Here is a 22,228-nt window from a genome sequence, read left to right as displayed (position 1 = left end):
ACTGCAGCCCAGTTAATGAAACCAAATAAGCAGGTTCGCTTACTAGATTATTGCCTGTCTCCTCCACTAGAAGGTAAGGAGGGGAGGCAGCTTGTCTACCTTACTTTACTCCTTACTTCATTCTCAGTGTCTAAAAGGGTATCTGGTACTGTGTGTTTATTGGTGAATATTTGCTGCATAAATACAAGAAACCTGGAGTCATCTTTGACTTTTCTCACTCTCTAATGCCTCCCTCCAACCCCTTGATATGGTTTGGCTCTGCGCCCCCACCCAAATCTCCTATGGAATTGTCATCCCCATGTTGGGGGTGGGGCCTGGTGGGAGGTGACTGGTGGTCACCCCATGGTTTAGCACCATTCCCCCAGTGCTGTCTCATGAGTGAGTTCTCATGATATCTGTTTGCTTAAAAGTCTGCAGCACCTCCACCTTCACTCTCTCACTGCTGCTTGTGAGAAGTGTCTACTTCCCCTTCCAACACAACTGAAAGTTTCCTGAGGCCTCCCCAGCCATGTTTCCTGTACAGCCTATGGAATCATGAGCCAATTAAAACTCTTTTCTTTAGAAATCATCCAGTCTCAGGTCATTCTTTATTGTAGTGCAAGAACAGACTAATATAAACCTCTACTCAACCAACCGTGGTTAGGCAGTTCTACTTCCTAACCACAGCTTGAATGCATCCTTGGTCTGCTTCCAGTCTCACTTTTACCACCTTGGTCCAGCCCAACCTCCCTCCTGAGAAATGATGGCAATTGTCTACTCTCAGGTCTCTCTGAGTGCAGCCATGTCTCTTGCACCATGTGCTCCACTCTGTAGCCAGAATGAGCTTTCTAAGGGGCAGTGCAATCCTCCTCAGTACTCCAGTTGGCTCCTTGTTAGTGACTTACAGGGAACTCCTAACTTACTCCTCCAGTCTCACTGTCAGACAGTCCTTCTCACTGTCTTTGTTCTGGATCCTCAGGGTCTTAGTTCATTTGTATTCGGTTAAAAAAAAAAAGACACACAGACCTTGAAGTGATGTTCACATATGGATACATAAATCATATGTATAAACATATATATGCATATGGATACACTACAGAGTATTATGCATTAATGATATAATACATATGAAAGCAATTAATGATCTTAATGTAATAATGTAAAACTATTTTATTATTTCTATGTGTATTTCTATATGCTAGTACCTAAATCATTTTTCATGCACATTACATAAAATTAAATAGAAATATAAAATATACTTAATTTTAGGTTTTCATATATATGCTATTAGCTAAAAGATACAAACAGAGAGTTAGGCTCTTTATTAAGAAATTCTACTGCCTAATAACATCTTCTCATTTTACTGTAATTCACTAAAAGCAAATGAAAATATTCTCACATTAGGAGAGTTTAAAATCCACCATACAACATTTTTAAAAGTAAAATATGTCAAAAAATCACATGTAAATACAATAATACTTAACTGGAAGCTAAAAATAAAACAAGTACACTAAGTGATAAACCAGCCATTTAGATATTAATATAGATAAAGAAAGGCCAGTGGAAGGAAGCGTGTGGGTCGTGGTCCAGCAGAGCACATGGGGCACTGGTTTCCAGTCTAGGTTCTGCCACCAGCTAAGTGAATTCAGACAACGCTTGAATCTCCTTCCACCCGAGTGCATCAGTCTCAACAGTAAAACCTGACATGTTAAGAGAGCTTTATGATGAAATATATACTTTCACATATTATCTCAGGAAACTAGTCTTCAAATTGTGCTCTGAGGAGCCAAAAGGATTTTCTGCAACCACAGGAATCCCTTGCAGGACAAAAATATGAGGCTAGAATGAGATTCAGGAGCCCAGCTCCAATTCCACCAAAGCAAATTCATGTTTACCTATTTTACAGATTAATCTACTTCACAGGATGTCATTTGGAAAAGTGATTCTGGGTCCAAAAACAAGTGTGGAATTTTCTTCCAGGCTTTATGAGTCTCATCTTTTAAAAAATAAAATCTATTCCTATGTAACAATTGGTAAGATTGTGGCTGTATTCAAAGCACTTTATAATTATTTTTAGAAGAGAAAACTTTTCAAAAATTATCTTAAGTAATTTTTGCTTTCTTCTTTTCACCATTTTATATTGTTTAAATTTCTACTTCTATGTATAAGTTACTTTCAAAAATAAAAAACAAAACCATATTAGTCTGGGGAGAAAATGAGGCATCTTTCTTTAAAAATTGACTAAATTCCCTTAGCCGGGCCAGGCGCTGTGGCTCAAGCCTGTAATCCCAGCACTCTGGGAGGCCAAGGCGGGTGGATCAAGAGGTCAAGAGATCAAGACCATCCTAGTCAACACGGTGAAACCCTGTCTCTACTAAAAATACAAAAAATTAGCTGGGCATGGTGGCGCGTGCCTGTAATCCCAGCTACTCAGGAGGCTGAGGTAGGAGAATTGCCTGAACCCAGGAGGCGGAGGTTGCGGTAAGCCGAGATCGCGTCATTGCACTCCAGCCTGGGTAACAAGAGCGAAACTCCATCTCAAAAAAAAACACAACAAAACAAAACAAAAAAATTCCCTTAGCCAAAAAATAGGATGACTATATAATTTTTATCCAAACCAAATACTTTTGATAGTGGCAAAGGATGCTATTAATTACTTATCTTAGACAATAAAAGTATACTGGATTGTTCCAGGCAAAAAGTGATAAATGATCCTTCTGATAAAAGATGTGAAGGTTATATCATGATGAAAACAACCTGTCAAGTAACAGACATGTGTCCTTCATTGGAGAGTGTGCCATCATGGTAACAGCTGAGAAACAGACAGTATCTATTTTCTCATCTACAATTTCAATTTGGTTGGGATCCAGATTCGTGGGAGACACAAAGACAAACACTCTGCTCCATCAGCCCTGTTTAGCATGAATGACTGAAAATTACAGTGAGAAAGTTAATTACAACAGTTTGGCTAATTGAAAGCTTTCTAAAACTAATGAGTCTTGCTTAATAGAAGGCCCTGATGCTCGACAGTCAAAATAGTCTCTGGCACTAAACAGAGTGGATGATTCTGTGATGCTTCTGAACAGAAAAAACAAACAGTGCTGTGTTAACTCCACCTTCACACTGAAGAACAGTGGGAAATCAGGCTAAAGCCTTGTGCGTCAGATAATGGGAGCCTAAAGAATACTTCATTCTTCTTCTAATTATTATATTTGAATATGGTACCACTTCTAGAAATTTATTATATGGTTTATGAATTTGTATATCAAACAACAAGTTTTCTAGATAACATATGGCTTTTTCCAGAAAATTAGTAAATATTTCATGTTAAAGAGACAGAAACCACACCTCTTTAATACCTGGCAGAGATAAATGTCACAGAGTTGGAAAAAAAACCTCAGTGACAAGGCGTTGTTTTATAATAAAGGATTGGGCTAACCTTTGTCCCTGGCTCCTGGGAGGGAGCCTTTAAATCCTAGAAATGTCCTGAGTGACACAAAAGTCTCCATTATTCACATGGGCCCCTCATATCACTCATGCCAGAAAGACCAACCATGTGATGAGAAGGTTGGGGTTTTAAGTCACATGATATCAGCTGACCTGGGAGGGGAGCTGATGGCGACTTGAGTTCAGTCTTAAAGATCTGAGTTCTGTCCTATGCCAATAATGTAATCAAGTTTGCACACGTAATAAGATCCCAATAAAAACTCAGGACACAAAGGCTCAAGTGAGCATCCAGGTTGGTGATATACATGCTATGCCCAGAAGATAGCACATCCTGAGGACAGGGAAGGTTGGCATTTGGGACCCTCCCAAACCTTGCCCTCTGTAGGTTTTCTTTTGACTGATACTTATTTGTATCTTTGTAAGAAAACTGTAATAGTAAGCGTACCACTTCTCTGAGTTCTGTAAGTCATTCTAGTGAATGCTGGAAACTGAGAGGGCTGTAGGAATCGCCTAATTTGTAGCCACTTGGTCAGAGGCATGGGTGTCTTGAGAACACTTTAGCTTGTGGTGTAAAACTAACAAAAGCTCCTTAAATGTAAAGCGATATTAAAGGAACATGTATAATGTTCTCATCTTGTCAGCTTAGGGTAATCTAGTGTGTTATTTCCCAAATATGAAAATATCACTACTGAGTCATTGTAATTCGGGATTGACCATCCATCCAGATCTTCCCACCCAGACACTATATGAATGGTATTTATTTGATAGAAGGATAGGTCATACTGGAAATCCCATCTCCTCCAGAAGAGCATAATGAAGTTGACAGCCTTATTTAGAAGTTTAATCAATGGCCTTAGTGTATTGGTACTCTGCTGTAACCAATTAAATTAAGTGATAAAAAGTCATGATTTAACCATGCCTTCAACAAGTTTCATTGCTCTGATATTTTCATTCCAACAACTAAAGAACAACAAAAGTTCATTAAAAGCAAAGTTCTTTGGATTTGTGTTCCACTAAAAATTTCCCTTCCATTTTCAATTTATGACATATGTCTTTTGACAATATATTAATGTTCTTATAAAAATATGAGAGATAACTTGCAAATCACTGAAGCATGTGCTGACATTTAGGATTTCCTCCTCAGTTTCAATAAGATCTTGTACAATTTAGGACCAGGAGAAAAAGAACCATTTACACCACTGCAAATCTAGGTCATTCCTGGTGGTTTCATTGGGAAAAAAATAAACAATGCTAACTTGAGGATTTTTTTTTCTCTCAGACTTCTGTGATACATAGAGTAAAATAATTCATATCTAAGGGTCTAAGATTTTATACCTTGTTGCAATTGACCATGGGAGCCACAGTGGAATGTTAAGTCAGGGAACAACAAGATTAAAGTGGCATTTTAGAAAACAGAGATTGGGAAGTATAAAAGCTGGACTGGCCAGGTGCGGTGGCTCACACTTGTAATCCCAGCACTTTGGGAGGCCAAGGCAGGTAGATCATGAGGTCAAGAGATCAAGACCATCCAGGCCAACATGGTGAAACTCCATCTCTACTAAAAATTCAAAAAAATTAGCTGGGCTTGGTGGTGCACACCTGTAGTCCCAGCTACTCAGGAGGCTGAGGCAGGAGAACAGCTTGAAACCAGAAAACAGGAGGTTGCAGTGAGCCAGGATCGTGCCACTGCAGTCCAGCCTGGTGACAGAGTAAGACTCCATCTCAAAAACATAATAATAATAATAAATAAATAATAAGCTAGACTGAAAGAGAACTTGAACAAATTGTAGCTTGGGATTCTTCCATGCCAATACCCTGGTATGCAATCATGCAGAATTGGATTACCTAGAGGTAAACAAGGAGCCTGAAGATAAAGAAAGAGATATGAAATGCATTTCTTTTGGTACATTAACAGCCTTTGAGACCTGAGCAAGAGGGACTCATTAAAGACGATTTTGAAGTGACTAGCCTTAAAGAGTATTAGGAACACCTTCAGGCAAGCAGACTCTAGGGAGAGGAAGTAGGTTTATGTGGGGAAATAAACAATATTTTTTTCAGTTTTGGGTTTTGCGTGTTCACTGTATTTTCTACATAGATACTTTAAACCATACTGAGGCCTATAGCACTTTATATAAGCTTTATATTTTCCATAATTTAATATGATATAATCTAACTAGGGAAAGATTCTATTGCAATTGAATAATAGAAAGAATGAAAGATGTATGGGGTGATTCTTCATGGCTATGAGAGTTCAGATGAGATTCAGACAAAGCAGACTAGCAGAGGGCCTCCAAAGTTTATCACAAACTTGGGCTTACTGAGCCACACCAAAGAGCCAGTACCTGGAACATCAGTGGGGTGGTTGCAGAAGAAAAGTTCAGACTCTTGATTATGTGACTTTCAGGATCATATTTTGACATAAATCCTTTAATCATGACTGTTTTGGCTGTTCCTTGTTCGCCAATTAACAGCACAGCCTAAAATAGAGGGAGTTGAAAAAAAAATTCAAAAAATGAATGAGTGTATGGGCTGGATTTGTTCTCCCAAATTTCATATCCTGAATCCTCAACCCCTAGTACCTTAAAATGTGACTCAATTTGGAGATAAGGTCTTCAGAGAGGTGAGTAAGGTAAAATAAGGTCATTGGAGTGAGCCCTAGTTCACTCTAACTAGTGTCCTTATAAAAAGAGGAAACTCATGTCTGGGTGCAGTGACTCATGCCTGTAATTCCAGCACCTTGGGAAGCAAGGCAGGTGGATCACCTGAGGTTAGGCGCTCAAGATCAGCCTGGCCAGCATGGTGAAACCTCATCTCTACTAAAAACACAAAAATTAGCCAGGCGCAGTGGTGTGCACCTGTAAGCCCAGCTACTTGGGAGGCTGAGGCAGGAGAATCGCTTGAACCCGAGAGGCAGAGGTGGCAATGAGCTGAGATTGCACCACTACACTCTAGTCTGGGTGACAGAAAGAGACCCCATCTCAAAAAAAAAAAAAAGGAGAGGAAATTTGCGTACACAAAGAAACACCGTGGGAAGACAAAATGAGAAGGCAGCCATCCATGAGATAAGGAGACAGGCCTCTGAAGAATCCAACCCTGCCAACACCTTCACCCTGGACTTTCAGCCCCCAGAACAGAGAGAAGGGTAACTGCTGTGCTTAGGCCATCTAGCCCATGGTCTTTTGTTATAGCTGCCCTAGCAAACTAACTCAGTGATCAAAACAGAAGGAATCCTTTGGGGAAAAGTAAATCAAAATGTACTTTCTGTCAAATCATACATAAGAAATAATTACTTATGAATTAGAACTACTCAACTCATATTTTAGTGGAGAATAATAAAAGAAGAATAGTAACTCAGGTAACATTTTCACTTATTCTAAACTGCAACATAAAACATTTTAAAATAAATGTAGGATGCTTCATGTCTTTAAGTGACATTTTAAAATATGCTACTGTGAATAAAAATTAAAAGCCATACCTTGCCCTGTTTAGCAATGGTTTGAATTAGAAAGTCAGTCCTCACATTGTCAACATTTGGCACCAGAATAGAGCCATACTCTGGGGTGGTATCAGGCGGATACAGATATTCCTGGGTACGCGTGTTCCAGTGCGTCCATGTACCTGAGGTGAACAGGGGACATTTCCATCTCCATAGTAATAATTCAACTCCCAACTGTAATGAGCAGACATCCCTGAAATCTTATGAGGTCACCTTCCAAATTCTCCCCATAAAATAAAGATCATTAAAATTAGAGATCTAAGTACACACGTATGTGTTAGCTGAGTCAAAATGTCCCAAGGACCAATTTCAAGGTGGTAAACCTAGGAAATACTAGGAAGTATTTTGGAATTTTTTAAAAAAATAGATTAGTTTTCAATTATATGAAGTATTATAAAAGTACAGAACAGAGTGAGAATAGCAGGCATCTAAAATAATTAATCATTTTCAAATGTCTAATCACACACTTTTCACTAGGCAAAAGATCCTAGGCCCATACATATATATATTAAATATTTAATATATATTATACACCTGTACATATGTGCTTAATTTTTTGTATAGATGTACTTTATATATTTGTACACACATCAACAACCTTAATGTATGTATAGATACAGAGATAAAGATATATTTGACGTGGCTTTTTAAATGTTACTTAATTCATTGAAAGTGAATTGTGCACAATATATTTAACAAGAGGAAATTGTGCATCTGAAATACAACCAAAGTAGATTTTTTAAAAAAGAAACCACTGTTCACTTTCGTCACACAGGAACATTTTCATATCTTACAGCCAAGAATTTTATTTCTCATTTAGAAAAGCATATATATTGCATCAATATTGGCCTTTTAGGGAAGAACGGCCCCCATGTGTTGCGTCTGGACGGGCGGGTGTCCTCACCATCGGGCGCCACGAAGTAGTCGAAGGCGGTGTCCCCAGGGCCCGCGGGCGGCGGCAGCTCCAGTGTCCCCGCGGGCCGCGCGCGCAGCCAGAGCTCCAGGCGGCGCCGGCCATCCAGCTCCAGCGCCGCCCCTGCGCTCCACAGCAGCGCGAACACGAACAGCCGCCCCAGGTGTGCCCGGCTCACCTCCACGCCTTGCTCCTGAGAAGGAAATAAACTTTTTTTTTTTTACTACTTGATTCTCAAACCTAAACGTTGCTCTAGGGTTGTAATGAAAACAGTAAACATAGAAACAAGACAGTAGTTTTCCTCCAAGAACAAGGGAAAGGATGAATAAATCTGGAGAACAAATGAGGAACTGAACTCTGGGAATACCAAGCTGTCTTTAGAAATAACAGGGTTTGGCTGGGCGCGGTGGGTCACGCTTATAATCCCAGCACTTTGGGAGGCCGAGGCGAGCAGATCACGAGGTCAAGAGATTAAGACCATCCTGGCCAACATGGTGAAACACTGTCTTTACTAAAAATACAAAAATTAACTGGGTGTCCCAGCTACTCGGGAGGCTGAGGCAGGAGAATCGCTTGAATACAGAAGGCAGAGGTTGCAGGGAACCGAGATCACACTACTGCACTCCAGCCTGGCGACAAACCGAGACTCCGTCTCAAAAATAAATAAATAAATAACAGGGTTTATCGCAGCACTGTTCGCAACAGTCAAGAATTGCAGACAAGCTAAGTGTCCATCAACAGATGAATGGATAAAGAAAAGTGGTACATATACACAAGGGAGCCCTATAAACGAATGAGAGGCTGTCATTTGAACTACATGAATGGAACTGGAGGTTACTGTGTTAAGTGAAATAAGCCAGGCACGGAAAGACAAACTTGGTATATTCTCACGCATTTGTGGGAGCTAAAAATTAAAACAATCGAAGTCATGGAGATAAAGTAGAATGACGGTTACCAGAGGTTAGGAAGGGGAGTGGGGAGACGGGGAAAATGGGAATGGTTAATGGATACAAAAATATAGTTAGACACAATGACTAAGATCTAGTATTTGATGGCACAACACAGGGACTGGAGTCAGCAGTAATCTGTTTTGCATTTTAGAGTAACTGAAGGAGTTCAATTATAATGTTCATAACACAAAGAAATGATGAATGAGGTGATAGATACCCCATTCACCTTGATGTGATTATTACACATTGCATGCCTGCATCAAAATATCCCATGTACCCCGTAAATATATATATCTACTATGTAGCCACAAAATTTAAGAATTAAAACACACACACAATAATAATAATAATAATTTGGGGATACCTGTTGCATGACTTTGTTAACCTGCAAGTAAACTCCAAATCCATGGTTAGCTTTATTTTTTCAAAGGGATATGAAAAAATACCAAAATATATGGGTTCCATGTTTGAAATATTCCCCCTCCCCAACAGCTCTAACCAAATCTAATTTCAATTATAGTACTCTGCACAGCATGGCTAAGTTAATAAGAGAGAATTTCTCTAGAAAGTTGAGCAAGTTACCTTTGGAGGAATCAGTCCTTGAAGCATGTGAATACTCTGCATGATGACAAAGGCCTCCAGCACCTCCATCTTGTATTCTAGGTTCTGGATACAGAAGTGATACACGTCTGGGAAAGACTCGGTATACAGCTGACGAAGAATTTCTGCTTCTTGAGGTGAGCGTTTCTTAAGAAAACCCTGTCAGTTCACAGATCAGTATATTCATGAAACTTATCAGGACACTAGAAGAATGGTCATTTGGGGACAAAAGTTTAATTTAAAGTATCCGTTAATAATGACAGTATCTAAGATTATACCATACATGATGCTCCAGGCTTTGCCACAAACTCTTCCATGTATTAATTCAACCCTGATTATTCCTCAAAACAGCTCTACAAGGTAAGAACTGTTACTATCCTCCTTTTACACATGAGGAAACTGAGGCCCAGGAAGTGTAGGTAGCCTGCTCGGAAACCTACTGCAGGCAGGTGGCAAGAGCAGAATTAAGACCCAGAAAGCCTGGGCCCATGTGTTCAGCTCCTACACTCTCCACGTGCTCATAGATGGAGAAATAGTCTTCAACTCCTGATTAAAATATGCCGGGAAAAAAATGAGAAGGCACATCTATGGAAATAACTCAAGCGGGAAAGTAAAGCATAAAAGATGAACAAAGGATATCCAAACCCAGATTTTTTTTTCTTTTTTTGAGACAGGATCTCACTCTGTCACTCAAGCAGAAGTGCAGTGGCATGATCTCAGCTCACTGCGACCTCCGCCTCCCAAGCTCAGGTGATCCTCTGGCCTCAGCTCCCCAAGTAGCTGGGACCACAGGTGCATGCCACTATACCCACCTAATTTTTATCATTTTTGTAGAGAGAGGGTTTTGCCATATTGCCCAGGCTAGTCTCAAACTCCTTGCCTCAAGCTGTCTGCCTACCTTGGTCTCCCAAAACGCTGGGATTATAGGCATGAACCACTGTGTCTGGTCCCAAGATATTTTTAATGGAAAAGAAAAGATTTACTACAATTACTTGTCTCCTTTTATTTCTTCTAATTTAATCAATAAACAATGTAGAAAAATATCAAAGAATATTTATGAAAATGGAGGATTTAGTCATTTAAGAAACCTAGTATTAAGAAACTGCATGTCATTCATAGCAAAATACTGCTTAACAAACAGCATTTCCTTAAGATGAGGCAAGTTCTCTTCAGGTCAAGAGATCAGCTCATTCCTCACCTCAGTATTCCAAGAAACAATTAGAGACTCTGAACAGAAGCAATAAAATGTTGATTCTGAATTATTCATTAGTTCATGAATTTACCATGATTCTACCTCGACAAAACATAACACAGCATTTTTGAGTTGATGGAACCAAAAGACGACATTCACTAGGGCAGGTAACCAGCTTGGCTCCCTGAAGCTGACAGATTGCCAGCAACACAACTTTCAATTTCTCTGCCCTCTAATAACTCTCAGAGGTGGCTTCCCTGTTCTAAACATTTCCCACCTGATTCTTCATGAGTCTTGCTCTTCCTAATAATTTCCAAAATGAAAATTCATTATTTAAAACATATAGAATATTATGAGGTGGGCATAGCATTAATGTAAAGGTCTTATTCAGTCTCAATATGGACAGACTACAGCTAAAGCTTATTCTATAAATAGCAAACTCATGCATTAGTTAGTATTCCTTAGCTAGTTGTGTAAAAGTATTTTTCAAAAATCTTTGCAACATTGAAGTGTTTTGGAAAAATCATATATATAAATTTTCACTTGTATTTTGCTGTACCCATGGTTTCCAAGCCTGGCAATTGAAAATATATCTATATTGTGGCACTTAAAAGAAAAGAAAAAAAAAAAAAACAATCTTGAGTTGCCTCCCAGAGATTCTAATTTGGTAGGATTGAAATGTAACTCAATCATCTGTATTTTAAAGAATTGTCATTGGTGATTACTTTTGCAAAGACAGGGTTGCAACCCTCTTCTTTTATTATCCTTAATGAATGGATAATTTATTGTGAAATCTGAAACCTTTACAACTATTTTTAGTGACAAATTCAACTATATGTTAGCATCATCTTGCAATATGATTCCCTCCTTCTTCACATTTTCATACCAAATCTAAAGCCTTTTGCAACAGAGTTGAGCAAATTCTGGAAAGACATTAATAAAAAGGATATAACCATATAGAAATAAAAGTTTCCAAATGTAATGATATAATGTAAAATAAACACCTACTTTATTTAAATTAAAAATTCATAAGTTTTCAATCAAAATCATCTTCAAAAAATTCAGGTGATGAAAATAATAAATTTAACCAACTATATATAACAAGATTTTTCATGTAGCTTATCTAATAAACATTCTGCCTTACATGATATTATTTATCTAGCAAAATATCTAAGTATACAAAGCATTTATTTATAACATAATTCTATCAATATATTCTAGAATATATTGCTGGTAGTAAAATAATATACTTGATCATGAATTGATGAGATGTTATCTGAAATATTATTGCCAAGTTCAAATTTAGAACTAATGTTGTAACTAATGAATCTCATAAAAACTCCTTATATGCAATTTTAATAAATTGTCTTCAAGTTAATGTTCTCAGATGGTCACTCCTAAACTTTATGTGAATGTGTATCTTTCAAAAATATCATGAATCCCCAAAGTGATCAAATTAAATTTTACTTATTAGTCCTCAGACATGGTTTTGCAAGACCGTTGGTTCATACAGGCCTGGCAATTACTGTACAAGCTACAGGTTGGAAATCCCAGTCCAAAAGTGATTAGAAGAGTAATGAAGAAACATGTTAGAAGCAATCAGGGTTTGAATGTCCCAGTGCATTCAAGGTATCTTCCATAAACAGCATAAAAACGCAATTACACTGCCATCTGCAGAAAAACTGGCACACACAGTAAAGGAATGCTAAAGGATCTGTTTTCCTTTTTAATTATACAAAAAAAGGATTCAATTATACCTCAAGAATAGGACTCCAATCAAGGATAGAAGAGCTCATGAAAACCATTCCATTTCTTGAGACGGTGGCAGGAGAAGCATTGTCAATGTTATGAGGCTCGAAAACAATCTTGCAGTTTGGAGCCATAGGAATCCGATCGCCATTGGCGAGGGTTAGAGTCTTGTTATCATCCAAAACAGAATTCAGATTTTCAATCCAGATGGCATCTACTGGACCATCAAGAATTATCCAGATATGTTCCCCTAGAATACCCCACCAAAGGGAGAAAAAAATACATACACACATGCAGTGCATGTACACATAAGTATAAAATAGCTTGAAGAAGTACTATATTCCATGTAATTTTCTCTAACTTTTAAATAAAGTTTTGCTCTAAGTGATTGCCTTATTTTATCACATAGGATTTTTAAAGATCTTGATGTAGCAGTTGAGTCCCATAATTAAATCAAAAAGTCATTTGTTTATTGGCAAATATTCATTGAGCATCTTGCATATGTCACTGTTCTAGGGGCTGGGGATATTGTGATAAATGCAACAATGTCCTGCTATTGCAGCATTTACATTCTAAGGAGTAGAGATGACAAGCAAACAAATAAAGAAAAGTTTAACATAAGAAAAATTAAGTAGAAGGAGGGCATGGGGCATGTTTTAGATAAGGTAGTCAATAAGATACTCCAGGAAGAGAATGAAGTGATGTAAAGATCTAGAGGTAGAATATTCCAGACAGCAAGAACAGAAAGTGCTAAGCCCCTGAAGCAGGTTCAGGCTTAGAGTAATACAATGGACTGAATGTGTTCCCCCAAAATGCCCTCCTGAATGAGACTGGTGCTCTTATAAAGAGACCTCAGAGAGCTCTCTTGCCCTTCTACCACGTGGGATACGGCAAGAAATTGGCAGACTGCAACTCTGAAGAAAGCCCTTGTCAGAACCCAACCATGCTGGCTCCCTGATCTCAGACTTCCAGCCACTGAAACTATGAGAAATCAATGTCTATTGTTTATAAACCACCCAGTCAATAGCATTCCAAACTAAAGTGATCACGTTCCAGGAACAATAAGAAGTTAAACCTTAATGGCAAAAAGAGGAGGAGAAGGAGAGGTATATGAGGACAGTGTGAAAGACAGAGCTACGGCACCCATTCTAGTTTGTACCTAAGTCTAAGGCGTTCAGTAGAGATCCTCACAGAGTTGTCAAGTTGGGAATTCTGGAGAGAGGTTAAGGCTGGAGATTTGTGAAAGCCAGCAGTTTAGAGATAGGATTTAAAATTATGGGACTGGGTAAGTTTCTTCTAGATAAGCGTGGAGAGAGAGGAAGGCTGAGACAGTGGCCCTGTAAGCTCCTGGCCTGGTCTCCTGCATTTGCTCCCCACTCTTCCAGACTTCTCAAGGAAGTAGAAGTGGAAAAAAGAGTTGGCAGGATGAGGAATCCCTGCAGCCCAGGGAAGGAAAGGTTTCAAGAAGGCGGGTGATCAGCTATGCCAAGTGCTATTGAGGGCAGGACCAGACTGAGAACTGGCAATTTGTATTTGACAAGCTGGAGGTCAGGGGTGTCCCTGATACAGCAATTTCAGAGGAGCACTGGGCACAAAACTTGACAGCAGTCACGTAAGGAGATACTGGGAGGTAGGGAAAATGACAAACCAGCAGAATGCTCAACAAGAATGTCATTGTAAATTTAGGTAATTGATTTAATGGTAGCATTACTCTTCGTTTCTCAACTACTAGCTTCTCTTACTCACCAACACCATGACCTATCATATGGCTCTAAATTTTCTTTGCTATCCAACAACTCTGGAATAGCCTATTTCAAATAAAATGCTGTGAAAATCCTAATCAAGTTCATTCAACTAGCAATTCAAGTAAAATGGTGATCTAATCACTAGACTCATTTTGAAAGAAAAAGCACATGTTGCCTTTTTTATCTGAAAAGAAGGGGAAAAAAGCTCTCTGAGCTCCTGTTCTTTAAAGTCACATTTGGTCACTGGGTCTGCGTTTACAATGGATTACCGGAACAAATCAGAAATTAAAGTTTATTTCTTTCCAGTAGAACAAAAACAATTTCTAACATGAACACATTTTTGAAACAAGCATTTTCATTTCTCTTTGGATAATCAATATTAGTTTTATTAGCTACATTCCTTAAATGAGAACTTCAGTGGTACTAATTTAAAAATATTTCAGAAGGACACAGTTGCCCAGAGGGTAGACCCAGGAAGTGAGCCCAAATATCTCCTCCTTCCCCTGCTGCTTCCTCTCTGCAACTGTATTCACTGTGCCTTTCGCCTACTCACTCAGGAGTGATGAAATCAACTGAGAAGGGAGCTGATAGCACCTTTTCCCTCCGAATTTATATTCTGAGAACACTGGGTTCAATTCACAAAGTCTATAAGTGAGAGACTATTCAGACTGAACTGCTAGCCCTTGATGAGTTTGTTTAAACAACTGAACACTAATGTCCATCTACACAGAATAATTTATTAGTTCAATGTAGACTTCACTTTTGCTATACACAATTTTCTCCCCCAAATAACCCATTTTCCCTGTGATTTTATACAGAAATCAATTCTTTAAAAATAGGCACTACTTTAATGAGAGTAACATTGGTAAAATATTCAGTGAAAATAGTTATGGTAAAATAACTTTATTCAATACTGTCAATTTTCCTTAACAGCTTTTTCCATCTATTTTATTCTAAGGTATCTCAGGATACTGACATATATTTTCAGAAAATATTATTTCAAAAAAGGGAGCATTGTAACTACTGTAATCAATAATTTCATTATTTCAACATTCACAAATATCATGCTGATTTATGACTGGTTAGTCTTGGCTAAGATACTATATGGAGAATACAGTTGTTCTACTAATTCTGTATAACCTCCAAGGATTTTATCTAGAAATATAGATCAAAAATAATACTTGTAATTTATCTTCTACCTTTCTTTGCTCTTAATGTTTTCCTCCATAGGGTAGAAAATATCCCATCAGTCCAGTCATTTGTTGCAACATCCAGCCGACCAAACATCTGTGGGGCAGTAATCGCTTTGGGATTCATCCTCATTTCCCGGTGTGGTTTTCCACAATCTAAACCAAGTAAATCCAAATTGTAGACATCTCAGATGGGAACTGAACCATCATTAAGCAATACTGCACTAATTTGTGCTATACTGTCAGCAGGTGCTCAAAATATGAAAACTGCAGAACTACACTGAAAATATGTCTTACTGCATTCTAAGTTACCAAAATTAGCTTCATTATACTTTATTGACTAAAGCACTTTTTTATCTTCTTTAGAAAAAATTGCATATTGCTTAGGGGTGAAAAAAGATACCATGCTGGAATGTATAGAGGTACTAATATAATCTGGATGCTCTCTAAATTTCATGGCTTTTTCAAAAAAAAAAAAAAATCTTTGGTTTAAGCTATACTAGATTAAATTTCGTGCCTGAATATCACCTAGAAGATGCCTCATTCTCTCCATTATCAGCTGTGATCTGTGATATGTTTTCTTGCTCACCTTGAAAAAGATAAGCTAAATGAATTTTGCATGAATCAAGGACTTTATTTTGTGGCCAAGAAATGTATTCACATCTTTCAAACCCTAAGCCTACTCTTCAATGGGCTGGAATTCTGTGCATAAGGGACTCTGGTTAATGAACAGAACAGTGAATAATAAGATTTAAAATATAAAATTATAAAAATGGGGAAGGTGTGGTGGCTCATGCCTATAATCTCAGCACTTTGGGAGGCTGAGCCGGGCAGATCATGGGATTAGGAGTTCAAGACTAGCCTGGCCAACATGGTGAAATCCCATCTCTATTAAACAAAAATTAGCTGGGCTTGGTGGTAGGCACCTGTAATCCCAGCTGCTTGGGAGGCTAAGGCAGGAGAATCGCTTGAAACCATAGAAGGCAGAGGTTGCAGTGAGCCGAGACTGTGCCACTGCACCGCAGCCTAGGTGAAACAGTGAAACTCCATTTCAAAAAGAAATGTTGAAATATTATTTCTGTGTTTGGTAGATCAACAAATACAAGCTACATACACTGAAACATTACTCACTGTATGTGGTAGATCAACAAATACAAGCATATATACATATAGACGCACATTAGAGAAAATGTTCCAGTAAAACGCATTGCCATGATTAACTTTACGTGTCAACTTGACTGGCCACAAGGTATCCATATTAAACACCATGTCTCAATGTGTGCATAATAGTGTTTCCAGATGAGATCAGTATTTGAATCAGTGGACTCAGTAACGTAGATGGTCCTCCCCAGCGTAAGCAGGTATCACTTAATCTGTTGAGGCCCCAACAGAAAAAAAGGCCAAGGAAGGAAGAATTTGCCCCTTTTTTCCTGCCTACCTTTCAGCTGAGACATTTCATTGCATCTTCTCTGCTCTCAAATTAGGATTTACAACCTTGGCTCTCCTGGTTCTCAGGCCCTGGGACTCAAACCAGATTATACCACCTGCTTTCCTGGGTCTCCAGCTTGAAGATAGCAGATGATAGGACTTCTTGTCCTCCATAATCACTTGAGCCAATTAGTCATAAATAAATACAATTTACTTATTGTACTCTGTGTGTGTGTGTGTGTGTGTGCGTGCACGTGTGTGTGTGTGTCAACTAGTTGTTTTTCTGAAGAACCCTAATATGCCCATTTAGAAAACTAGACAATAGTTCTCCTTTTTAGAAATCACAAAAACAATCAGGCTAATTATTTACAATAACAAAGCTAAACTTAGCCACGATTTAGCTTTTGCAAAGTTGATATCCATAAGCCTCTGGCAACACAATCTTTCATCTAATCACACATTATAAGAGGCCAGCAAAATCTTTAAAGTGTATGATAGCGTAGGTGAAAAGTGGGGTCATCTGTTGCCCATACAAGAGAAATTACCAAAAATGATTTCAATATGGTAATATATAGAATTCTATTGTTTTCATTTAAAATATCGTAACATTTTTATAAGCATAAGCCAAGAAAAATAAAACGCTTGACTTTCACAATGTTGGTTAAACTAATTCCTCTTGTTCTTCTCCTAGGCATTTCTGGACTCCATCCTGATCACTCCACCTTCTGGACTGTGCCCTAGAATGGGCACCCTTTTCTTGCTGTCACCTCCTTCTGGATCTCGAGACCAGCCTTCCTGTCCCCCAGTTTGTTCTCTCTGTGGCCACCAGATAGTTTTCTACACAAAGGAATGACGGTGCCATTCCCCAGCTCAGAGGTTTCCCATCACCTCCAGAATGAGGCTTAGGTATTTAGCGTGACTTACAAAGCTCTTCATGCCACACCTGCTCTAATTTGGATTCTCCTGAAAGCAGAAGCTGAGACAAGAACTTGCGTGCTGCGAGTATGAAGTGAGGAACAATGAAAAGGAGACAGGAAAGAAGGGAAAGCCGATGAAGGGTGCACTGCTAAGCATATGACAGATGGAGTGTCTTTCTGAAAGACAGGAGGCAGGTCTCCTGCCATCAACTCTTCTTCCCCATTGGTCGAAGTCATGACTGCCTTGGGGACATTAATTCCCACCTGACTCCTACTTCCAGGCTGAGCCAGGTCCCTGGCTTCAGGCAAAGTCCTAAGGCTGAAAAGCTGGGAGACACTACCGGAGCTCAAGAGAGACACAGCCACATCTACAGCAGGGGAGGATGAAAGGGGTGTGGCCCTGGCTGCCAATGGCATCTGCTATATCATCATATCCAATCTCATCCCCCACACTCCCACTTCCACCCCCATGGACCAATTGCATTTCACCCATGCCAAAGCACTTCCTTGGGTATATCATGTTCTCTCCAATTCCTCCTACTGACAAAGGCTCTTTTTTCTGCCAAAAATATTTTCTATCAATCTGATACTCTACCCTCAAGCCTCGGATGAAGTAGCACCTGCTCTGTGTACCTTTCTATAATTCCTCAGAGGATTTTCTGATCTCCTTGGCCTCTACTCACAGGATACTTGTCCAAACCTTCCTTATAGCGATTCCCTGTTGAATTATAATTATCTCTGTCTTTGTCTACGTCCTGCTTCTAATACAGAACCCGACAGATCTTCAAAGTGTAGAATATTAAAGACACTTGATGATGAGATATACGCTAAACCAGGGAACAAAAAATATGCATGGGTCTTGTACTTCCTCAGTAGAAGTTCAATTATCTTCTGAATCTTTTGGATTATTAACGTTTTCAGTGAGAAAAAAATGTGTTACTTAAGTAAGATGAATGTTTCCTCTACTACTAAAACCAAAACCAAGTTCATAAACAGCAAATAGTCTAATGATTAATTCATCTTTGCAAGGAACTTCTCCAAAATCAGTGATGCCATACAGATTACATAATTTAGACATATCATACATAATGTATCTACGTTGTTTAATATTTAGTGCTCATTTTCATGTCATTGTACCCTGTGCATTCATAGTTTATTGTTAACAGAAGGCAGCTTCATAACTGCAACAAAAATATTAAGATAAATTTGAGGAAGAACACAATCATTTAAAAATATAAAAATCCCAAAACAGAATCTTAATAGCATATATGAAAAACCACGTGATAAGTCCTGCAGGTTGGAGTGCTCGGTTTTGGTAGAGGTAGGTGTTAGCTGAGCACACACTGTGTCTCAGTCTGAGACTATCCTGGTAGAGTCCGGATAGGCAGAATTCACTTCCTCCAATATCTCAGGAAACAAAAACCAAATCCAATACATGCAGGGTCCCACAGCAAACACTGACAATCCCCAGTCACCACCACCAATGTACCAGTTTGCACCAGTAGCAGTGCACTGAGATTCCATGAGCTGACTGAAAGCCTACCCAGGTACCATTTTGTTGGGTGGGCTTTCAGTCAGCTCCTAAAGCCTCAATGCACTGCTATATGTTTTGCATTCCAACAGCCAAGGTTCTGTGACATTTTGGAATTCAACTCTGTCATGTCTAAGGGATGCCAATATTTTTAGAAAGAGAGTCATCAATGTCTGATTGGAACAAAAGAACACAAGAACAATCATGAACATCATAATGTCCACTAGTGTCAGATCACTTTAGATGTAAGGCTTAGGGACATCTGGAAATGAAATGCATTTATTTAACTTCTAAAAAAAAATCTGATTCCAAATGGGATTGGGATTAGGACAACTTCAGCACATAGAACATAAGAACATAAGAATTGGGTTTGGAAGTATTTTCTGTTTACTGGGAGACAGTGTGTTTTATTTTGCATTTACTGGGAATTGGTATGGTATGTTGGGAAAACTGGGGTATTTTTTAGTGCACTGACCTTAACTCTTCACTTACCATCACTTACCAGCTTTATGACCTTCGGTGTTTTTTAATTTGAGTCTTGATTTTTATACAAAATGGGGATAATAATAACCTCTCAAGATCATGATAAAAATTAAATTATATAACATATGTAAAACACACAGTGCAGTGCATAAAGTCACCTAAAAATGTTTTTTTCCATCTGGTCCATTAATGTAATATGTTATCTCCAAAATATTCCCAATAATTAACAAAGCAGTTATTTCCTCCTATAAAAATAATTAATGTGTCTGCCTTTGTGTCCCTCTTGGACATTCAAAGGTGTCACAACTATTTAAATGGGCTGCCCAGGCATTGGCCTTAGCTGCCCCGTACCTGTCATGGCTCTCATCAAGGTGTGGATGCAGGTGGTCTTCCCAGCCCCACTGGGCCCCAGGGTCATCATTCCATGCCTCACCCTCTGTGTTTCGAATAGCTGGATGACCTTCAGTTTCCAAGGAGGATGGTTGATTAAACCAGCTGCTTCAACCTGAAAACATAAGAGAATCCCCACATTGAAACACATCAATGACAATCTCAATTTACCATTGTGCTACAAGAAAAATACACAGACACGCAAGAAGGAAGATTTTCTGTTTAACAAGTACAATTTGGGATGATAAAAAAGGTCCTGAAGATGGGTGGTGGTGACAATAATAGTTGCTCAACAATGTAAATGCACTTAATTCTTCTTAAAAATGATTAAAATGTAAATTCTTACTGTAATTTAAAAATTGCATGAAAAATACACATTTACATAGACAAAAATCTGGCTGAACATAATGAAGATGTAATCCCAAGCTAATAAAATATATCCGCATTTGTCTTTGGGAATTGAAAACACTTACATAAACATTCTATTGAATGAACATCTGAGGAGCAACTTAAAAATAAAGACTCAAATGGCAAAATGTATTTTTTTCTTTCTTTCTTTTTATTGAAATGGAGCCTTGCTCTGTCACACTGGTTAGAGTGCAGTGGTGTGATCTCAGCTCACTGCAACCTCCGCCTCCTAGGTTCAAGCAATTCCTCTGCCTCGGCCTCCTGAGTAGCTGGGACTACAGGCGTGCACCACCACACCCAGCTAGTTTTTCATATTTTAGTAGAGACGGGGTTTCACCATGTTGGCCAGAATGGTCTTGATCACCTGACCTCATGATCCACCCGCCTCAGCCTCCCAAAGTGCTGGGATTACAGGTGTGAGCCACCGTGCCCAGCCACAAAATGTATCTTAAATGTTTAATTTAAAAGATGATACTTATGACTAGAAAAATGGATAGCATACTACGTTGATTGAAATTCCATATAAATTTCAAGCTGTCTTTATATGTCCACTGCAGAGTTTCTATCAATGCATGTATGGAAGTTACTCTGTGCCAAATATTATTCTAAGATCAAACTTTATAAAACATGATGGAAATCTTTATAATAATATGATAGAAGTGATACTATTAACATATTCATTTTACAGATAAGGAAATTGAAGCAGAGTGACTAAGCAATTTGCCCAAGATGATCAGCTTGGGAAACTATGGAATGTGGATTTAAGCCCAAGAAGTTCAAATCTACAGTTCATGCACTTAACTGCCAAGCTATGCTTGAACACATAGTACATGATTTCAATTTTACTTAAATAATTTTTTACAATAATCATGTATCACTTTATGCTATGATTTGCTCTTCAGATTTTTATATGCTACAAATTACTAATGTTTAAGTCATCTTATTAATTCCTAATGCTTAGCTTTTTTATATTTTTATACATATATTTTTAGAGACAAGTCTCACTCTGTCACCCCATGTTGGAGTGCAGTGGCGTGATCACAGCTCATTGCAGCCTCAAAGTCCCAGGCTCAGGTGATCCTCTTGCCTCAGCTGCATGAGTAGCTGGGACTACAGGCATGCACCACTGTGCCAGCCTAATTTTTTAATTTATTTGTAGAGACGAGGTCTTGCTATGTTGCTCAGGCTGGCTTCAAGTAATCCTCCCACCTTGGCCTCTCAAAACACTGGGACTATTAGGGTGAGCCACCACACCCAGCCCAATACTTAGCTTTTAGTAGGATTACAACTAGTTTAGCCAAAAGATGAAGAAAACAATTGCAGACAAATTATCACTCTTACCTGATCAGGAAATTCAGACATTTATATACTAATTTTTAAAGCAAAATATACATTAAAGACTGCCACATTTTATTCCCCCCCCCCCTTTTTTTTTTGAGATAGTCTCCCTCTGTAACTCAGGCTGGAGTGCAGTGGTACAATCACTGCTCACTGCAGCCTCAACCTCCCAGGCTCAAGTGATCCTCTCACCTCAGCCTCCAGAAGAGATGGGACTATAGGCACATGCCACCATGCCCAGCTAATTTTTTGGATTTTTGGTAGAGACAGGGTTTCACCATGTTGCCCAGGCTAGTCTCAAACTCCTGGACTCAAGAAATCTGCCCACCTTGGCCTCCCAGAGTTCAGGAATTACAGGCATGAGCCACTGCACCTGTCCACATTTGATTTTTATTACAAATATTTTCAAGGAATTGAAGTGCAATTTATAAATAGGAGCTAATCACCACTTTTATAAAACATTTTTTTCCAG

At 38.7% G+C, this 22,228-nt stretch overlaps 1 protein-coding gene across 4 annotated transcripts in view; it reads right to left on the bottom strand.

The window, feature by feature from the left end:
• Positions 1-22,228, bottom strand: part of DNAH5 (dynein axonemal heavy chain 5) — a 358,938-nt gene that overhangs the window by 125,052 nt on the left and 211,658 nt on the right. For all 4 annotated transcript variants that reach the window (XM_039471819.2, XM_074387173.1, XM_003932490.4 and 1 more), the window contains 7 exons: positions 19,972-20,125; positions 15,271-15,417; positions 12,335-12,576; positions 9,368-9,544; positions 7,827-8,028; positions 6,902-7,044; positions 5,769-5,903 (listed from right to left, as the gene is read on the bottom strand). In XM_039471819.2, coding sequence (XP_039327753.2) covers positions 5,769-5,903; positions 6,902-7,044; positions 7,827-8,028; positions 9,368-9,544; positions 12,335-12,576; positions 15,271-15,417; positions 19,972-20,125 — 1,200 coding nt within the window. The remainder of the gene's footprint in view (positions 1-5,768; positions 5,904-6,901; positions 7,045-7,826; positions 8,029-9,367; positions 9,545-12,334; positions 12,577-15,270; positions 15,418-19,971; positions 20,126-22,228) is intronic.

This window comes from Saimiri boliviensis, chromosome 1 (assembly GCF_048565385.1).
Source record: "Saimiri boliviensis isolate mSaiBol1 chromosome 1, mSaiBol1.pri, whole genome shotgun sequence".
In the NCBI taxonomy this organism is placed as follows: domain Eukaryota; kingdom Metazoa; phylum Chordata; class Mammalia; order Primates; family Cebidae; genus Saimiri; species Saimiri boliviensis.
This window is presented reverse-complemented; position numbering and strand designations above follow the sequence as displayed.